Source organism: Salvelinus sp. IW2-2015, linkage group LG2, assembly GCF_002910315.2.
Source record: "Salvelinus sp. IW2-2015 linkage group LG2, ASM291031v2, whole genome shotgun sequence".
Lineage (NCBI taxonomy): Eukaryota > Metazoa > Chordata > Actinopteri > Salmoniformes > Salmonidae > Salvelinus > Salvelinus sp. IW2-2015.
The window spans coordinates 27547203-27568489 of record NC_036839.1 but is presented as its reverse complement, the minus strand read 5'-3'; the positions used below and the strand labels follow the sequence as shown (position 1 = coordinate 27568489).

The 21287-nt window shown below is 43.0% G+C and overlaps 1 protein-coding gene across 1 annotated transcript in view; it reads left to right on the top strand.

Moving 5' to 3' along the window:
- The window catches only part of ttn.1 (titin, tandem duplicate 1), a 167479-nt gene extending 146708 nt beyond the window's left edge, over positions 1-20771 (top strand). The window contains exons 178-200 of the mRNA XM_070448227.1: positions 63-368; positions 452-742; positions 842-1141; positions 1314-1619; positions 2171-2635; positions 2845-3126; positions 3254-3847; positions 3967-4254; positions 4354-4653; positions 7357-7659; positions 8375-8677; positions 8781-9365; positions 9471-9773; positions 9880-10179; positions 10320-10895; positions 11003-11308; positions 11412-12002; positions 12151-17123; positions 17238-17394; positions 17807-18303; positions 18504-18657; positions 18955-19278; positions 19423-20771. Coding sequence (XP_070304328.1) covers positions 63-368; positions 452-742; positions 842-1141; positions 1314-1619; positions 2171-2635; positions 2845-3126; positions 3254-3847; positions 3967-4254; positions 4354-4653; positions 7357-7659; positions 8375-8677; positions 8781-9365; positions 9471-9773; positions 9880-10179; positions 10320-10895; positions 11003-11308; positions 11412-12002; positions 12151-17123; positions 17238-17394; positions 17807-18303; positions 18504-18657; positions 18955-19278; positions 19423-19709 — 12791 coding nt within the window. The 3' untranslated portion in view covers positions 19710-20771. The remainder of the gene's footprint in view (positions 1-62; positions 369-451; positions 743-841; positions 1142-1313; positions 1620-2170; positions 2636-2844; positions 3127-3253; positions 3848-3966; positions 4255-4353; positions 4654-7356; positions 7660-8374; positions 8678-8780; positions 9366-9470; positions 9774-9879; positions 10180-10319; positions 10896-11002; positions 11309-11411; positions 12003-12150; positions 17124-17237; positions 17395-17806; positions 18304-18503; positions 18658-18954; positions 19279-19422) is intronic.
- Positions 20772-21287: the final 516 nt, after the last annotated feature.

The window sequence follows — 21287 nt, the reverse complement described above, 5'->3', positions numbered from 1 at the left end:
ATGTCTATAATACATGTGTTTAAGGAAAGCATAATCATGATTCCTATTAATCTTGTGTCTAGATCCTCCTGGTAGACCAGAAGTAACTGAGGTGGGCAGATCTACAGTGTCCATCAAATGGTCTACACCACTTGACGATGGTGGCTTCCCAATTGTGGGTTACATTGTTGAGCGCAAGCCATACACCATCACTGGCGAAGGTCGCTGGCTGAAGTGTAACTACACCAATGTCACAGAAAATAACTTCTCGATCACTGCACTTGGTGAAGGAGAGGTCTACGAGTTCCGAGTCATTGCCAAGAACTCCAACCAAGTTTTCAGTATGCCTTCAGAGTCAACCGGCGCAGTCACATGCAAAGCAGAATACAGTAAGATATATACTTTTAAATACATTGACTTTAAATTATATTATCATTTATTAAGTCGGATTCTTTCTCTTTTCTTTTCGTAGCTCCTCCAAAGGCAGACCTCGACAGCAAACTTCTGGTTGACACGGTTACAATCAGAGCCGGCTCAGACCTTGTTCTGGATGCTGCTGTTGGTGGTAAACCTGACCCCAAAGTGTTCTGGGCCAAGGGAGATAAGGAACTGGAGCTGTGTGAGAAGTACTCCCTGCAGTACACCAGCACACGTGCCATGGCCATTATCAAATTCTGTGACAGAGATGATACCGGGAAGTACGTTCTCACTGTAAAGAACGCCAGTGGCATCAAGTCAGCCGAAGTTAACGTACAAGTACTTGGTAAGTGTAAAAAAAGTAAATAAAGAAATTAAATGACAAAGTTTGAAACAAATGGGGCTTACCTTGATCTCATACCATAAATTAATGTGTTCCTTTCAGATACACCTGGTGCTCCTGACGGCAAAATCACCATCAGCCATATTTCTGAAGAGAAATGCACTGTGTCTTGGAAACCCTCTCTGGAGAGTGGTGGTGACCCGGTGACACATTACATTGTTGAGAGACGCGACACCAACAGACTCAACTGGGTGATCATGGAAGCTGAGTGCAAGGAACACACCTGTGAGATCACTAGACTGTTCAAGAACACTGAGTACCTCTTCCGCGTGAGAGGTGTCAACAAGTATGGATCCGGCGTTCCACTGCAATCTGGTCCTATCATCGCCAGAAACATGTTCAGTAAGTAGAACATCTTCCATCTTTCATATTATCTTGCAACATGATATTTTATTGCTTTCTATTGCTTTCTATCTCAATATGCTCTCCTGAATAAATAAAGGATAAATAAATACAAATAAATGATTGAGATTGAGATGATAATCTAACAATAAATTATTCTGTCATATTACAGCTGTCCCATCTGCTCCTGGCACACCAGAGATTCTTGCTGTAGGAAAAGATTTTGCTAGCATTGAATGGCTAAAACCAGAGAGCGATGGTGGCAGTCCTATAACTGGCTATCTGATTGAGAAACATGAAAAGAAGAGTGCCAGATGGATCAAGGTGAACAGAGATGCCACACTTATGGACACAAGCTTCAAGATAACTGGCCTTGTGGAGGGCAACATCTACCAGTTCCGTGTATCAGCTGTCAACAAGGCTGGTGAGAGTGAACCCAGTGAGCTGTCTCTCTATGCTGTCTGCAGAACACCAACAAGTAAGTGCCCTACAATTCATCTATTGCACAATATTCTATGTTACCAGTACACTGTTAAAGAAGTTAAACTAAGTTAATGTAATACTGTTAAGTTACTGACTGTTGTCCTGTTGTTGTGTTTCTTGTTCTTGTCTTTTTCTTTCTCTCATTGGCACATCGGGTGGGTGGTTGTTTGGTTGGGTTGGACTGGCTCCGAAGGGGTGAAGATTGGGGGGTCTTGGATGGTTGTGGGGCGGTTTCCGAGAGGGGGTAGGGTGTGGGCTCTTGGATGGTTGGAGTCGGCAGGTGTCCTGGCAGTTTGGAGCATTGGGCCAGTGGCCGAGAGGTCACTGGTTTGGGTCCCAGAATCGGCTGGGTGGGGGATCTGCCAATGTGCCCTTGAGCAGGGCGTTTGACCCTGATTGCGCTTGTGGGTCTCTCTGGATGGGAGTGTTTGTTAAATGACTGGAATGTAATGTAAATGTTGAGTGGCTTTACTACAGGTGGATTGTATGTAAAAAAATATATAAAAAAAAGTTAGTTACTGACTGTTAATATTGTATGTCCCTCAGGTACTCCTCCACCTCCCACAATTCCACGTATTATCGATACTACCAAGGACAGTGTCAGCCTTGCTTGGACCAGACCCTTGGAGGACGGAGGTTCTGATATAATCGGATACGTTCTGGAGATGCAAGACCAGGAGGAGGGAGCTGAGAAGCCGCCTGAGCCAAAACCTGAGAAGGTACCTGAGAAAGTAGTTTCGAAGGGAGCCAGTCTAGGAGCCAAGAAAACAGTTGTGTTTGTGGAGGAAGAGTCGGAGGAGGAGGAAGGCGATGAGGAAGAGGAGGAGGAGGAAGAGGAAGGTACAGGTGTGTGGGTTAAGGCCCATGAGAAGAACCTGAGACTCACAGAACACGTTGTGACTGGCCTTACAACTGGCAAGATGTACCGCTTCAGAGTGGCTGCAGTTAACTTCAATGGAGTCGGTGAATTTAGTAGAGCCTGCGCAGCAGTCGAGGTTATCGAGAAAATTGGTGAGTTAGGATCACTAGCCTAGGCTAAGGAATAGGAATGATTCAGCATTACAACCGTAGAACTTGAATCCATGAACCATGAGTTAAAAATTCCTCCCACAAACAAACAAACACAATTGTAGCCTACACATTGTGATTTTTCCTTCATTCGTTTTGATTCAGTTTGATAGTTTCCCGTGAAATTAATAATTGCCTATCTTTTAACCCAGAAACTCCTGATATTGAGCTTCATGATGATATGACAAAGACCATCTGCCTGAGAGCCGGAGGTTCTCTTCGTCTCTTTGCCACAGTCATTGGACGACCAATCCCTGCAGTTACCTGGAGCAAACCTGGTGTCGACCTCAACAACCGTGGCTTCATTGAAGTCACTAAAACTTCCACACAAATCATTATTGACAAAGTGCACCGCTATGATGCTGGCAAATATACCATTGAGGCAAAGAATGAATCTGGCGAAAAGACAGCTACCATTATTGTCAAGGTCTATGGTAAGATTTGATGATGTTATGTACATTTTTTGAATATAAGTCTTTACCCAGTTGTTATAGAATGCTGTCATAGAATGCTGTCATAGGTATATATATGTTTAACCTTAAATGTGCTTCCTCTTTTCAGATACACCTGGTCCAACTGGCCCAATTAAGATCAAGGAACTTGAGAAGGACTCCATTACCATTGCATGGGATCCTCCTACTGTTGATGGTGGAGCACCAGTGAATAATTACATAATTGAGAGACGCGAAGCATCAATGAGAGCTTACAAGACTGTGACATCCAAATGCAGCAAGACATCATACAAAATCGACGGACTCTTCGAGGGAATGCTGTATTACTTCAGAGTCCTCCCAGAAAACCTGTACGGTGTGGGAGAGCCATGTGAAACCCCTGATGTAATTTTGGTGTGCGAGGTGCCTTTGCCCCCTGCGACACTGGAGGTTGTGGATATCACCAAGACCACAGTAACACTTGGATGGGAGAAACCAGAGCATGACGGTGGAAGCAGACTCACAGGCTACATCATTGAAGCTTGTAAATTTGGCACAGACAAATGGATGAAGGTGACAACAGTGAAGACAACTGACTTTGAGTTCACTATGACTTCTTTGACTGAGAAAGATCAGTTTATGTTCAGAGTCAGAGCTGTTAACAGCAGGGGAGCCAGTGCACCAAAGGAGCTTGTTGCAGCCGTAACAGTCCAAGAACAAAGAGGTTTGAAATGTGTAATCTTCATAAATGCTTCATATATATATATAATCTATATATCTAATTGAACTAACCTATCAACTATTCAAGCACATTTTTACATAACATATCTTTCTGTTTTACAGTTCTGCCAAAGGTTGATCTATCTAGTATCCCACAGAAGTTTGTCAATGTGTTGGCTGGTAAACCACTTGAGCTGCACTTGCCAATAGTCGGTAGACCCCCACCAGTTTGCTCATGGTACTTCAGTGGTCAGAAGCTGAAGATCACTCAGCGTACGAAGATTCAGACCACTGGAAAGTTCTCTAAGCTAACCGTGCTTGATACTTCCATCGACGACAGCGGTAACTACACTCTTGAAGTGAAGAACGTCACAGGAGAGACATCTGAGATCATTAAAGTGATCATTCTTGGTATGTAACTTCTATCATAACACAAACGGAGGTCTTCACGTACAGTAAGTTATGAATATAAGACAATGACAGTACCTTTCCTTTGTTTTTTTTCTTCAGACAAACCTGATGAGCCTAAAGGACCAGTCAGGTTTGATGGGGTTGATGCCACCTCAGTGACCATCAGCTGGGATCCTCCAGAGAGAAACGGAGGTGCCCCTGTCAGCGGCTATGTTGTTGAGCAGCGTGAAGCCCACCGTCCTGGATGGCTGCCAGTATCTGACTCAGTCAGTAGACCAACATTCACCTTCGTCAAACTGACAGAAGGAGATGAATACATGTTCCGTGCCGCAGCAGTCAATCGCTACGGTGTTGGTAACTGGCTGCAGTCTGAAGTTGTGATGTGCAAGAGCGCAACGAGTAAGACATGTTTTATACTATATCATGTAGCATACTTGAGTCGTTGCTCTTTATTTAAAAAAACAGAAGCAAACAGGAATGAATATCCTGGGCTCTATTTTAACAAACCTAAAGCGATGGTAAATTTAAGCGCATGCGGTCGAGCTATAGGTTCAGGGGTGTGTCAGAAATATTTTTTCTATTTTCACTATCACAATTATCGGCACACTTATTGGCTTTAGAGTGAAAGGGCTAGGTTTTGATGAATAAACAAGTTGTGGGTGTGTCGAGGCTAGGCCTCTCACTGGCCAATCAGAACTTGCTCCATGGTGCGTTATGGCTGAGCATGGACATGCCAAACAGGCTGTATCACAACCGGCTGTGATTGGGAATCCCATAGGGCTGCGCACAATTGGCCCAGCGTCGTCTGGGTTTGGCCGGGGTAGGCCGTCATTGTAAATAAGAATTTGTTCTTAACTGACTTGCCTAGTTAAATAAAGGTTCAAATAAAATAAATAAAATAAAAATACAACGGCAAGATATAAAAAAGACTGTTGAACCAGCCTTCGTTATAGTAGGCCATGGGTTTTGAATACTTTAAATGGAAAACAAGCAATTTTCACTGATAACTTCTAAATACATTGGTATTCACAGATCTCATCTCTCGTTTCATGGTGGGCATGGACACGTAGCCTACATCATGGAGGGGTTTTACGCACGTCCAAAACAGGACTTGCATGGATAAAATAATGTGGACCTGCCTACAATGCATAGAAGAAAAGGGAATGTCAGCTCACTGTTTCACTCCTCTCAAACTTGATATTTTAATAAAGCTTTGGTGATTAAGATGTATTTCTAAGCAGGAGCTAAAAAAATCCTCTCAGGAGCGAAAACCTTTATCAATGGGCTTGACTACTTTTGCATTGGGCAGACAAAAAAAGGGGAGGTTATGCTTGATTTTTTAATTAAATAAAACAAAATGGAAAAAAACATTATTTTATTATACCTTTATTTCTACAAGGAACACAGACTGAGACCAAGGTCTCTTTTACAGCTGGGCCCTGCGTATACATGTTTACACATACAGTTTAGGTACAATGATTAGGAAACTACACAAAACGATCACAGATAACACAAACAAATACAGCAGCAGATTATTACATTTACACATAGGTTATTCCCCTAACAGCACAAGAACTTGCATTACCCAAAACAGTTACAAGCAATACAAAAATAAAATCCTCCAATAAATATTTAAAATGGGCAAGGGGGACAAGAGTCTCAAGTTTAAGTTTAGTCTGCAGGCTATTCCAGAGGCAAGGAGCGTTACAGGAAAAGGCAGCCATACCCAACTCTGTGGAGATCGCATGGGCCTCAAGTGTAATCCATGTTGAGACCTGGTTTTAGGAATTCTAATATTGATGAGTGATGATAAATAAGAAGGTAGTTTATTCAGAAGTGCTTTATAGACAAACACGAGAGCATGTTGTTCTCGTCTCATGGACAGCGAAGTCCAACTCACATTTTGATATAAAACACAGTGGTGAGTTCTGTAGCTAGCACCCATAAATAAACCTAAGTGCGCAATGATAAGTAGCATCCAGCGATTTAAGTGTTGATGCCGTAGCATGCATGTAGATAATATCCCCATAATCTATAACAGACATAAAAGTAGCTTGCACAATTTGTCTTCTATTTGTAGAGGACATACATGTCCTGTTTCTATAGAAGAAGCCTAACTTGATTTTTAGCCGTTTACAAAGTTCGTCAATATGCATTTTAAAAGACAGTTTATCATCCAAACATATCCCTAAGTATTTATATGCAGAGACCTGATTAATTCGAGAACCATCTAAGCGCGTAAGTGCAAGTGTATTTTCAACCAACGGTTTGAACCTATTAAAAATCATAAAATGTGTTTTCTTTGCACTTAAAACAAGTTTCAGCTGTATTAAAGACCCTTGTAATATCTTAAAATCTGTCTCCAATAGTGATAATGCTTGGTCAGCCGTTGAAGCGATAGAGTACATGACAGTGTCATCAGCATATAAATTAATTTGACACTTTCTTATCTCATCACCGATATTGTTTATGTAGAGTGAACAGTAATGGACCGAGTATAGAGCCTTGTGGGACCCCTTTAACCAACTCCAATGGCTCCGACTGGATGCCATCGACTCTAACAGCCTGACTTCTATCCTTTAGATAGTCATGAAACCAACGACAGGCATCCAATCCCAGTCCTATTGACGACAGCTTACCCAAAAGTATTGCATGGTCTACATGTTTTTTATGTTTCTAAATACAAAGTATACAGGCACCAAAAGCACATTAGGCTACTCTTGTTCCATGTGCATACAGGCAGTGTGCAATACGACTGGATAGGCTGCGTTTCCGCTGCCAAAATTCATATCATAGCGAACTATGTTACCGCTAAAACCAGCTTTTGGTTGGTCTTAAATATCCTTATCAGCACCGCCTGAATTGAGCACTTTGGATCATGTTTTTAAGGACACACCTCTAATATTTCCACCCTGTCCATCTGAGCGCAAGCGAGCTGATATAAGACAGGTAAATTGCCGAAATTGGGGTTATGGCTGGAAAATGCCAGTGGGCCATCTTTTACATGGCAAAATTGCAAACTAACTTGCCTTTGACCCTATCGCCGCCTTAACGCCAGCCGAAAATAGTGCCCCCTATGTATCTTGTTTTTTTTGTTTACAGACATCCCTGGACCTCCAGGCAGACCAGCAGTATTTGACATGTCTCGTGATGGCATGACCATTGCATGGCTGGAACCAGAGGATGATGGTGGATCTGAGGTGTCTGGATACATCATTGAGCGCAAGGAGGTCAGATCTGACAGATGGGTGCGTTCTAACAAGAACCCAGTCACCATGACCAGATACAGATCAACAGGTCTGATAGAAGGCCTTGAGTATGAACATAGAGTAACGGCAATCAACGCTAGAGGTGTTGGCAAACCAAGTGTTGTCTCCTTAACAGCAGTGGCAACTGATCCCGTTGGTAAGTACTCTTTATTGGATTTAATTCCATTAAATCACTGTTTGTATCATTTATTGAATTGAATTGCATATACTTAGGATAAATATTAGATAAAGACATTAAATACACTCAGTATACAAAATATTAAGAACACCTGCTCTTTCCATGACATAGACTGATCAGGTGAATACAGGTGAAAGCTATGACCCCTTATTGATGTCACTTGTTAAATCCACTTCAATCAATATAGATGAAGGGGAGGAGACAGGTTAGAGAATGATTTTTAAACCTTGAGACAATTGAGACATGGATTGTGTATGTGTGCCATTTAGAAGGTGAAAGGGCAAGACAAAAGATTTAAGTGCCTTTGAACGGGGTATGGTAGTAGGTGCCAGGGATACTGGTTTGTGTCAAGAACTGCAACGTTGCTGGGTTTTTCACACTCAACAGTTTTCCGTGTGTATCAAGAATGGTCCACCACCAAAAGGACATCCAGCCAACTTGACACAATTGTGGGCAGCATTGGAGTCAACATTGGTCAGCATCCCTCTGGAGCATTTTAGAGTACATGCCCTGACGAATTGTCATAGGTATATGGGTTCTGAGAGCAAAAGGGGGGTTGCAACTCAATATTAGGAAGGTGTTCCTAATGTTTGATATACTCAGTATATTTTACATAATTGGAGATTGAGATAGATAGAGACAAGGATATTCATTTATTGGTTCACCCTCGCAGATCCACCTGGCTCACCCCAGAACCCAAGAGTCACAGACACCACAAAATCATCAGTGTCCCTGGCCTGGAGTCCTCCTGATGAGGAAGGTGGATGTAAGGTCTCAGGTTATCTGATTGAGATGCAGAAAGCAGGCTCAGTCACCTGGATCAAATGTAACACAACACCTTCTCTGATCTGTGAATACACACTCACCAAAATGCCGCAAGGAGAGGAGTTCAAGTTCCGTGTGATGGCTTGCAACGCCGGTGGACCCGGAGAACCCGCTGAGGTCCCTGGAACAGTCACTGTGACGGAAATGCTTGGTAAAGTCGTCTGCAAAAACACTGCCATTTCCAAAGCTTACTTTCTGGTTCCGTGACAAAGAATGAATTGCATTTCTAACCATTTCACCATTCTGAATTTCAGAAAAACCTGATCATGAGCTGGAAGCCAAGTACAAGGATGTCTTTGTCGTCAGATATGGCAGTGTTGTCAAACTCTCAGTGCCCATCAAGGGTAAACCAGTTCCTACATGCAAGTGGACAAAGGAAGGCGCTGACGTGCCTGAGAGAGCAATGATCGCTTCCAATGACGACTGCACTGAGCTGGTAATCAAGGGTGCAGTAAGAGACGACTCTGGCACTTATGACCTACTGCTTGAGAACAAGTGTGGCAAGAAGAGCGTTCACATCAAGGTGAAGGTTATTGGCCGTCCAACTGCTCCAGAGGGACCACTTGGATACGAAGACGTTCAGGCACAATCTGTTAAGTTGACATGGAAGGCTCCTTCAGATGATGGTGGCTCTGAAATCCTTGGATACATTGTTGAGAGACAGCAGGTCCCCAAGACAGCCTGGTACACTGTAGAAACCAGGGTGGTGGACACATCTTTCGTTGTGAAGGGACTCGAGGAGGGACAAGAGTATCACTTCAAGGTGACAGCTGAAAACACATTCGGTATCAGTGGATCGCTGAAGTCAACAGAACCCCTCATACCGAAGACTCCTCTCTGTAAGTATTACTTCATTGATTCCTCTTTGAACAGTCATTACATGAGTCTGCAAAGTATAAATATATATACTAGTCTAAAACGTGCTTTTTCTCTCATTAAAACAGGTCCCCCAGAGACATCAAGCATCCCACCAGAGGTTATGGATGTCACTAAGAGCTCTGCCTCTCTGTCTTGGTCAAGACCTAAGGATGACGGTGGCTCTGCCATTACCGGATACTATGTTGAGTACAAAGCAGTATCCTCTGAGACATGGGTTCGTCATGAGAAGAAGGTCGTTTCAACCCAGTTTACCATCCCTGGACTCACTGCTGATGCTGAATACCAGTTCCGTGTTATTGCTCAAAATGATATTGGAGACAGTGAACCAGGACCTGCATCCGAACCAGTCACATGCAAAGATCCATTTGGTGAGTTAGGAATTTAGATAACCATGTCTAATGTTACGTCATGATTGATGACATGGATATACATTGAACTACTACGTTTTTACATTTGCCCTGCTCTGTCTCCCAGACAAACCAAGCCAACCAGGCGAGATTGACACAGTAACTGTCACAAAGGACGCAGTCGCCATCAAGTGGGCGGCGCCAGAATGCGATGGTGGAAAGGAGGTCCTTGGTTACTGGGTTGAATACAGGAAGTCTGCAGAGGCTACCTGGAAGAAATGCAACAAGACACGCACCAAGGAGAAAAAGTTCACCATAACTGGTCTGGCCGAAGCCACTGAGTATGAGTTCAGAGTGATGGCTGAGAATGAGACCGGAATCAGCAGACCACGCAGAACAGCCACATGCATCAAGACCAAACTGAGCGGTAAGTGACTGAAGCAATTCATTATTTCACAATTGTATGGATGAACACTACATTGCCTTTAATTATTACTTGTTTATAATACCTTGCGAAAGTAAGGTGATACAATTAAAATAATGATTTAACTGTTGTTTTTCCAACAGCTGGAACTCAACCAAGCCTGAGGAAAGAAATGGATGAAGTTACGACTAAATTATACCAACCAGGAATTATGAAATGCCAGATTATTGGTAGACCTCTTCCCGATATCAAATGGTATAAATCTGGCAAGGAGATAATCGAGTCTCGTAAATATGAGATGAGCTCTGATGGCCGTAACCATTCACTGACCATTATGACAGACCAACAAGAGGATGAAGGAGAATACACATGCAAGGCTATCAATGATGCAGGTGAAGCAGAAACCAGTGGCATTCTCGTTTTGGAAGCTGCTCCACAGTTCAATCCTGACTTCCCATTGAAGAATACCTACTATGCTGAAAGCGGCACTACTCTGCGTCTACATGTTGCCTACATTGGACGCCCTGAGCCTAAGATCATGTGGCTTTATGGAGCTACAACTGTGGTAGCTTCTGAGAATATCAGCATTGAAAACACAGAGCATTACACTCACCTGGTGATCAAGAATGTGCAACGCAGGGTACATGGAGGAAAATACAGAGTCAGACTGCACAATCACTTTGGCAGAGCTGATACTCTCATCAACGTTGAAATCCAAGGTGCTTTTACATTGAATTAGCACAAATCTACCAATTGTTTACGATCTACAATGTCTTTTACAATGTGACTACGAACTAATTGTGATTAATTTACCTCTTGTTTTCAGATAAACCTGCAATGCCTGAAGGTCCCATTGTACTTGATGCCCTGTTGAAGAACTCTGTGATTATTAGCTGGAAACCACCAAAGGATGATGGTGGATCAATGATCACAAACTACATCGTGGAGAAGCGTGAAGACAAGGAGGTTGATGACTGGACACTCGTGTCCTCGTCCATCACAGGCACAAACTGCCGCATTGCCAACCTTGTAGTAAACGCTGGGTACTTCTTCCGTGTGTATGCTCAAAATCGTTATGGCAACAGTGAGCCACTGGAGATACCTACTCCCATCCTTATCAAGAGTTCAATGGGTAAGTTGTATCTCACAATATAGTTACATGATCATATATTTGTACAAATATGAGATGTTCAAAGCTTTGGATCCTTACTAACGTTATGCTGTTATATTTACAGATAAACCTTCACCACCACTGATGCCAGTGGTTTCTGGTGTGACCAACATTTCCTGTGTGTTGTCCTGGAAGCCTCCACTCATTGATGGTGGCTCCAAGATCAAGAGCTACTGCCTTGAGAAGAAGGAGAAGAAGGGCGAATGGACACCTGTCACTACTGATGAAATCAAATCCACAGTCTTTTCTGTCAAACGCCTCACTGAAGGATGTGAATATATCTTCAGAGTGAACTGTGAGAACCTTGGAGGAGTAAGTGATTGGAGTGTGGAATCTGAACCAGTTGTTCCAAAGACGCCTGTTGATGTCCGTGCTCCCGCCTTCAAAGAAGAACTGAGGAATATGAGTGTCAAATATAAGAGCAACGCCACCTTCGTTTGCAAGATCACAGGACAACCCAAGCCTGTAATTAAATGGTTCAGACGTGGCAAGGAGATCCAATCTGACGGAAAGAAACTGAAGATTCAAGAGTTCAAGGGAGGCTATCACCAACTGGTTATCTCCACTGCTGATGAGGAAGACTCTACTGTCTACCAGATCAGAGCAACCAACCAGGGAGGATCCATCTGCACCACTGTCTCTCTGGATGTTGAAGGTAAGATCACAAATGTGTATGCAATAATACTTACCTAGTATGAATACAATTCCATGTATTTGTTCCACATATCAAGAACATTATTAGTACATTCATAATAGTTATTTTTTTATACTAATGATGTAAAAAACAAAACTTTTCTATCCAGTCCCTGCCAAGATTAACCTGCCCAAGAATCTGAAGGACAAAGAGGCTATCCCTGCCCTCCGTGGAGAGATTGTGAATATCAAGATTCCATTCAGTGGCAAACCCGATCCTGTCATCACCTGGCAGAAGGGACAAGACCTCATTGATAATAACGGATACTACCAAGTCATCGTTACAAGGTCATTCACATCGCTCGTGTTCCCCAACGGAGTTGATAGGAAGGATGCCGGTTTCTACATCGTTTGTGCCAAGAACAGATTTGGCATTGACCAACAGACAGTTGAACTGGATGTTGCCGACGTGCCCGACCCACCACGTGGTATCAAAGCAAGTGATGTTTCTAGAGATTCAGTCACTCTGAGTTGGCAAGTACCTGCTAATGATGGTGGAAGCAGAGTAGCCAGCTATGTTGTGGAGAAGTGTCCCACAACATCTGACAGATGGGAACGTGTTGCCCAGTCTCGTGATACTCGCTATACCATCATCAACCTGTTCGGAGGAACCAGCTACCAGTTCAGAGTCATAGCCGAGAACAAATTCGGTCAAAGTCAACCATGTGAACCAAGTGGTCCCGTTACAACAAAGGAGGACAAATCAAGAGTACTTGGCTATGACAGCGAGGTTAGTGACAGAGACGTGCCCAAGCAAAAGGCTCCACATTCATGTGCCAAGAATGTGCATACCAAGTACATGATTGCTGAGGAGCTGGGACGTGGCCAGTTTGGTATCGTTCACCGTTGTGTTGAGACCAGCTCTAAGAGGACATACATGGCCAAATACGTCAAGGTGAGGGGTGCAGATCAAGCGTTCATCAAGAAAGAAATTGCTACATTGAACCTGGCCAGACACAACAACTTCTTGTGTCTTCATGAGTCCTTCGACAGCACTGAGGAATTAGTCATTATCTATGACTTCGTCTCAGGTCAAGACATCTTTGAACGCCTCGGCACAGCCGATTTTGAGCTGAATGAGCGTGAAATTGTCAACTACATCAGACAAGTATGTGAAGCTCTTGAGTTCTTACACGACAAGAATTATGGCCACTTTGACATCAGGCCTGAGAATATTGTGTACACCACAAGAAAGGGCAGTAAAGTCAAGATCATTGAGCTAGGACAGGCAAGACACCTGACTCCTGGCGACCAGATCAAGCTTCAGTATACTACAGCTGAGTACGCTGCTCCTGAGATCCACCAGAATGACATGGTCAGCAGTGTTACTGACATGTGGCCAGTTGGTGTTCTAGTCTATGTCCTTCTCAGTGGACTCAATCCATTTACTGCCGAGACTCATCAGCAGATGATTGACAACATCTCAAATGCTGAGTACAGTTACGATGACGAAACCTTTAAAGTACCTACTGTTGAAGCATTAGACTTTATCAACCGCCTTCTCACCAAGGAGCGCAAGCACCGTATGACTGCTGCCCAAGCTTTAGAACATCCTTGGCTGAAGATGCAAGCAGAAGAACTCAGTGCCACAGCAATAATGACCACAAGGCATAAGAGATACTACCAGGCCATGGCAAAGAAAGAATGGGCCACTGTCGTTGCAGGAGCAAGAGTTGCTAGCGGCGGTGCAATCAGAGCCCAGAGAGGTGTCACAGTTGCCAAAGTAAAGATCGCACCATTTGAACATGGCCCAGTCGGTGGTCAAATCATTCATACAGTGGTGGATGTGGGAGCAGATGTCAAATTTGCTTGCAACATTGAAAACTATGACAGCGCCACAGAGGTAACATGGTACTGCGGTGTGCGTCAACTAGAGGCAAGTGACAAGTATGAAATCGACTATGAGGATGGTCTAGCTGTTATATGTATCAAGGGAGTCACTAAAGCAGATGACGGCACCTATAGATGCAAGATCATCAACGATTATGGTGAGGACAGTGCCTACGGAGAGCTCTTTGTAAACGGAGTCAGATCATACCGCGAGTACTTCACAGCCCGTGTGGTGAGGAAAGTGAAACGTAGAGTGGACACAGCAAGACTGCTCCAGAAACCACCAGAGTTCACCCTGCCTTTGTTCAACCATGCAGCTTACATCGGAGAAGATGTTCGCTTCGGTGTGACTATCACTGTGCACCCTGAGCCTCGTGTTACATGGTACAAATCTGGCCAGAAGATTGTTCCTGGTGATGATGAGAAAAAGTACACGTTCATAACTGACAAGGGTCTTTATCAATTGGTGATTCACTGTGTTGATGCTGATGACGATGCGGAGTACTCAGTTGTGGCACGTAATAGATTTGGTGATGATAGCTGTAAGGCAAAACTGGCTGTGACACCTCGCCCAGCACCAGCAGATAATACCTTGAGGCCCATGTTCAAACGTCTCCTGGCAAACGTGGAGTGTAGGGAAGGCCAGAATGCACGCTTTGAAATCAGAGTGTCTGGACTCCCAACTCTGAAGTGGGAGAAGGATGGCATGCCATTGGCATTTGGTCCACAAATTGAAGTGGTCCATGAGGGCCTGGATTACTTTGTCCTGCATGTGAAAGATACTCTACTTAACGATTCTGGCTGTTACAGAGTTACTGCAACCAACTCAGCTGGATCTGCCAGTTGTCAAGCCATTCTCAAGGTGGACCGCATCACCCATGTGAAGAAGGTTTACGAGAGTGAAAGAGACAAAAAGAAACAAGCAGAGAAAGAACAAATTGAGAAGAAGGTCAGATTATCTCAAATCATGTCTGGAACTGATGTCATGCCACTTCCTGCTTTGGCACAACAAGCTTTGAGAGAAGCGACATTGTTGTGCCAACCAGTAGAGGCAACCAAAAAGGACAAGACTGAAGCCGAAGATAAGAAACGGGCAGAAGAAAGGAAAAAGAGAGCAGAGGAGAAGAGACTGCGTATGCCTTATGATGTTCCCCAACCTCGTGAACGTGGCCCAACTGCTCTTTTGGAAGATATGGAAATCAAACACTACAAACCTTGCTCTGACATGAAATGGTACAAGAAACTCCGGGATCAATATGAGTTCCCTGAACCAATGGACAAGATTTCACAGAAGAGACTGAAACGCATCCGTCTCTCCAGGTGGGATCAGTTCTACGAAGTCCCTTTGCCAAGAATCAAGGAATCTTACAAGCCAAAGTGGCGTCTTCCACAAGTTTCACAGGATGATTTGGAGACTGTCAGACCTTCAAGGCAGCGCACTCCATCTCCTGAAATAGAAGCATATCACAGAATCAGAAGAAGGTCTCTTGGTGATCTCTCAGACGAGGAGCTTCTCCTGCCAATTAATGAATATCTGGCAATGAAGAGAACTGAGGAGGAGAGACTTCAACTTGAGGAAGAACTAGAACTTGGCTACTCTGCGTCCCCACCAAGCCTTAGCCCTGTGCGCTTTGAATTAGGTGCACTGCGCCACACATCACCAAGACGCACAGTCTATGAAGGTGTGGAAGAGGGTGAAGAGGTTCCATTATATGAAAACTATCGTATTCCTTCTAAGTATGAGGCTGGTCCAAGCTATGTTGACCTTCGCCTGCGCCATGACAAGGCTACATTCCGACCGCCAAGACAAAACCAGAGAGTGTTTGAGGAGAGGGAGGATCGAGAGATGCTGAGAAATGTGAGAACGACTCAAAGAATAAGCGGTTACAAGAGTGAACTGAAACACATGGAGTTTGAAGAAAAAACTAGAACCGTGAAGAAAGACAGAACTACAACTTCCCATGTGTCAACATATATAGCAACTAAAACTGAGGGGAGAAGGTCACCCACCCCCGAAAGAACCCGTCCACGTTCCCCTAGTCCTCTTGCTACTGTCAGATCAGCCTCCAGATCCAAGGTGGAGACTGTACAGTTGGCAAAAGTTGACCACCTGGCAAGATATGAGTCAAGAAAAGCCGTTCTGAGATCCGAGAGGACATCAGTAGAAAGGAAGGAGGTTGTAAGTATGCAGCCCTTCAGCCTCGACCATACCCCACGAATCACTGTGAGGATGCGTTCCCATCGTGTGCCATACGGTCAGCACACCAAATTTACACTGAACGTCCAATCAAAGCCAACCGCTGAGGTGAAGTGGTACCATAATGGACAACTGATAACCGAGAGCAGAAGGTACCGTATGTCCAACCTGAGCGGAGTTCTGTATCTTCAAATTCTTGACTGCACCACAGAGGACAGTGGCACTTACCGTGTTGTCTGTACTAATGCAGTGGGAGAATGCTCAGACTATGCCACTCTGGATGTCGCAGGCATGGGAGAGTATTCTAGCTATATGGCACCTCGCGAAGACGAGGAACCCCCAGCTCTTCCTGTGGCAACCAAGATAGGTGCTTACCAAATATCCTCCTCCAAGACAGTGAAGACTGTTGAAACACACGAAACCCACATGGAGGAGTCCAGCACCTTTAAAGGAAAGAAGACTACTCTACCCGCATCTATCCTAACAAAACCACAGTCCCTCACCTTAAATGAGGGAGAGACTGCCAGATTTGCATGTGATGTTGACGGTGAACCAGTGGCAACTGTAACCTGGATGCGTGAGGGGCAAATTATCGGATCATCTGTTCGCCACCATGTCACTACAGAACAGTACAAGTCTACTTTTGAAATCACCTCTGTTGAAATGTCAGACGAAGGCAGCTACTCAATCATGGTGGAAAACTCTGAGGGCAGCCAAGAGGCGCACTTCAGTCTAACCATCCGCCGATCGGAAGCCAAAGAGGAGGCCTCTTCTACAGTGACATACTCATACGAAGAGCCTCCAATGCATTCCCCTAGTCCAGTCACGTCTCCACCAAGGATGAAGTCTCCTGAATCAATCAGCTCTCCAAAGAGAGTTAAGTCCCCTACCAGCCCTACACCTAAATCACCCACTGAGAAAGTCACCCTCAAAACCAAGCCCTCCATCTCATCTGGTCTTCAGGACATGACTGCATCTGCAGATTCCATCGTCAAGCTGACAGTGAAAATGACTAGAGATCCTAAAGCAGAGATCTCATGGATGAAGGATGGAAAGGTAATTTAGTCACATTTGATTTAATAGTCACACTTGAATAGACATTTCAAAGGAAATAAATATAGGTTGAAATATATGCTTTTTTACTTTCTTTCTTTCTTTTTTCATTTGCAGACTCTCATTCACGGTGGAAAATATGAAATTCATGAAGAGCATGATTCGGCACACCTTGAAATCTATGAATCTGTGGCCTCTGACAGTGGAGTTTACAAATGCACAGTCACCAATAGTGCTGGGTCATCATCCACAAGCTGCATTGTCTCTATTCAAGGTATGCATACTCTATACTAATATATATATATATAAATAAATGTTTTATTGTCACATACACTGGATAGGTGCAGTGAAATGTGTTGTTTTACAGGGTCGGTCATAGTAGTACAGCGCTCCTGTAGTAAATTAGGTTCAAGTGCCTGGCTAAAGGGCACATTGACAGATGTATTACCTTGTCGGCTTCGGTATTTGAACCAGAAACATTTCGGTTACTGGCCCAATGCTCTAACCGCTAAGTTATCTGCCAATGTAGGAATTATTTATCATAATTAAGGCCCGGTTCTGGTGATATTGTTATCTTTATATTATTTATTCAATCAACATCTCTTGATTAGTCCAGTATCTATAAACCTTATAATTCTGCATATGGCCTAATATCTAATCAATGTATCTCTTTTTCTCTGTCTTAGCCTCAAACAAATCCAAAGCACTTGCAACAAAAACAGAAATTTCAGAGCAAGTTATGAAAAAGGAAATTGTCTACGGGGAGGTTGAGTCTTACACAGAAATCAAGGCATCCCATACTCAGATGGCCATGACTGAAGGCCAGTCTCTCACCCTGAGAGCCAACATCCCCAGAGCTTCAGATATCAGATGGATCCTGAACGGAATGGAACTGGCCAACTCAGAGGACTACAGATATGGTGTGTCTGGAAACAACCATACTATGACCATCAAAAAGGTCAGCCAATACGAGCAGGGGGTCATCACGTGTGAAGCCAAAACCGAACATGGCCTTGTCAAGTGCCAGTTCAACACTACTGTCACTGAAGCGCGATCAGATGCACCATCATTCCTTGTGCAGCCACGCTCTCAGAATGTCAATGAAGGACAGAACGTCAAGTTCACATGTGAGATTGCAGGAGAGCCTGCCCCTGAAATCGAGTGGTTTAAGGACAACATAATGGTGAGTAGGCTACAAAGAGTTTTGTATATAATGTTTGATTTGATTTCTTCAATTAAATTACATTTAATACGACAGATTCTGATTCTTCCAATCAGGGGCAATCAGACAAAGCAAGTCAGGTTACAAACATCACTTGAATAGGAACTTGATTAATACAAAACAGAAACTAATATGTTATTCTTTTGTCTCTCTCGGTACAGGTATCTATGACCTCAAACACGAAACTGAGCCGTTCCAAAAATGTATACACTCTGGAGATTATTGAGGCCACAGTTGCAGACAGCGGCAAATACACCATCAAAGCCAAAAACAAATATGGACAGTGCTCTGCAACATCATCTCTCAACGTTATTAGTAAGTTGTCATTGCTTCATCAATCCATTGTTTAATTAACAGCTTACAGTACAGTGTGATAATGCAAAGCTTCCCAAGTTCTTTGAAAAATGAAACTTGAGTCTCAAAATTTTACTAATAGCTTAAATTAAAGACTAATCTTTAATTTTCCTTACCAGTATTTTCCATAGAATGTTAACAAAATGGACACGCCATTTTGTTTGTATTCATATAGAAATATACACAGATGGATTTGAGTATCTCCATCGAGAAATGACCATTTAGCCATGTACCTCATCATTTGCGTTATTCTCACAGCTCTTGTTGAAGAACCTGCCAAAATGGTTATAATGGAGCAAAGAGCTGCTGCTGCCAGCTTGCACAGTGACAGTTTCTCAGCCACATCAGTCCATATGGCTGGAGCATCAATGGCTAAAGCATCAATGACACATGAAGGCTCTTTCGAAAGACAATTTGAAAGCATGTCTGCTGCTAGCATGTCCGCCATGACATCTGAATCAATGGTATCCATGAGCTCCAGCAGTATGATGAAAATGTCAAGTGAAATGATGTCAAGTCATGCTAGTTCAATGTCAACTCATGGATCCTCAATGACTGCTCTTACTCATGGTGTTGGTAAAGGTGAGATGAATTACCCTTACCTATACATCTAGTAGTGGTATTAGTAGTATAGTCTGAGTAACTATCGTATGTTGTTCCTCTGCTTTCAATAAGAAGTTGACACCTTAATCAATTCCTATTTCTTTTTTTCTCATTGCCCTGTAGCTCCCAAAATCGAATTTCTCCCAGAGGATATCAGCATTGAGCCAGGAAGGCCTTTGAGCGTGTCCTGTGCTTTCTCTGGAGACCCAACACCTGAGATTGAGTGGACCCGCACAGGGAAACAGTGTGATGAAGACAGTGACCGGTTCCACATCGAGACCACGGAGGACCTCACCACCCTTGTAATCCCCTGTGTGAAGGAAGACGATGCCGGAGCGTACACCCTCAAACTGTCCAACAAGCTTGGATCTGCCATGGCAACTGTCAACATTCATATTCGATCCATGTAAAAAAAAAACACGTAAACATATAATTTCTATCCCCCATTTTCCCTCCTCCAGTACCTTTTTATTTATTGAATTAGCAAAAATAATCTTTACTTGATAAAGACCTGGATTTCTGTTCTTGTAAATATGAACTATTTTTATACCAAACTTGACATAAATTTATGCCAAACTAGACTAAAGTCTAAAGTTGTTATAAAATGTGCCATATTGGATAATTATGACTAGGATTTTTGAACCACTTTTCTGTGACATGTACATAATGTATATAGCCGAACTTAACGGTTATGGAAAATGTATGAATTGTTATTTATGACAATATTAACTGAAACAAAAGGAACGAAATGTTTAACAGGAGAAAGTTTCACATGAAACGAATACCCTGAAAAACCTGAAACTAAACTCCGTGCCTCAACAAAAAGTTGAAGTCTTAAGATTTCCTCAACAGGTAGAGAGGTTCCCTGTTGAAGTTTATACTAAATCAGAGAAAGGCAATGTTATGCACCGTGCATCTGTGCGTGCAATATTACAAATACTCATATGAATTGTAACATGATCATAAGACCCTGAGTGCTGTTTGCATAAACCCTCATGTAAGTAGCACAACTAGGTCTTGTGTTCAGACTGACTATGTCATACCACCATTTTAATGACATGCTAAAAGTGCGAGCGGCCTGCACTTTGAGCTCTATTTTTATGTGCTCTGTTTCTGGCATTGGACAGTTGAATTGGCTTTTTAAAACATAACATCACCTGGCCATTAAAAAACAAAAGTCAATTCAAGTACTTCGTTGCAGAAACAGTGCCACCTCTTGGAGGATTGTTAGGTAATATTTTGTGTGTGTGAGTGTGTTTTAGTTTTAGAATTTCACCTTGCCAGTAGTCAGGGTAACCATCAAGTGAATGTACCATGGTGATACCATCTACCGTGAAACAAAGAAAGCAAAAAGCATGAATAATAATGCCCTGCACTTTGATTTAACTGAGTCTATTGATGTAGAATTACTACTATATTCATCCTCTTTGAGTTTTATTTTACTGATTTAATAAAGCATGATTTCAGCACTAGTGAACAACTCTGTGTTTCTTTATTCACCTCAAGAACCTTGTATTGATGTTCAGTTTCCTTTCCTTATCAACGATTCCTTCACTTTCACATGCAACACATAGCCACTAATGTAGAGGGGAAAATAATAACTAAATGGATACCACAGTCACAAGTCACAATTTGATTATACAGAATATTACAGAACAGTACAGAATATTAACCTGTTTAGGTAGCTCATTTCAGGAGAGCTTAGGCTGGAGTACATATTGTCCCACGCTTTGTCAAAGTTATATAGCTTAGGCTGTTTGTTATTTTGAAAGTCTATAACAGGGTTCGTCAACGTTTTGTAGGCCTACATACACTATATGACCAAAAATATGTCGACCATCTCATTCCAAAATCATGGGCATTAATATGGAGTTGGCCCCCCCTTTGCAACTATAACAGCCTCCACTCTTCTGGGAAGGCATCCTACTAGATGTTGCAACATTGCTGAGGGAACTTGCTTTCATTCAACCACAAGAACATTAGTGAGG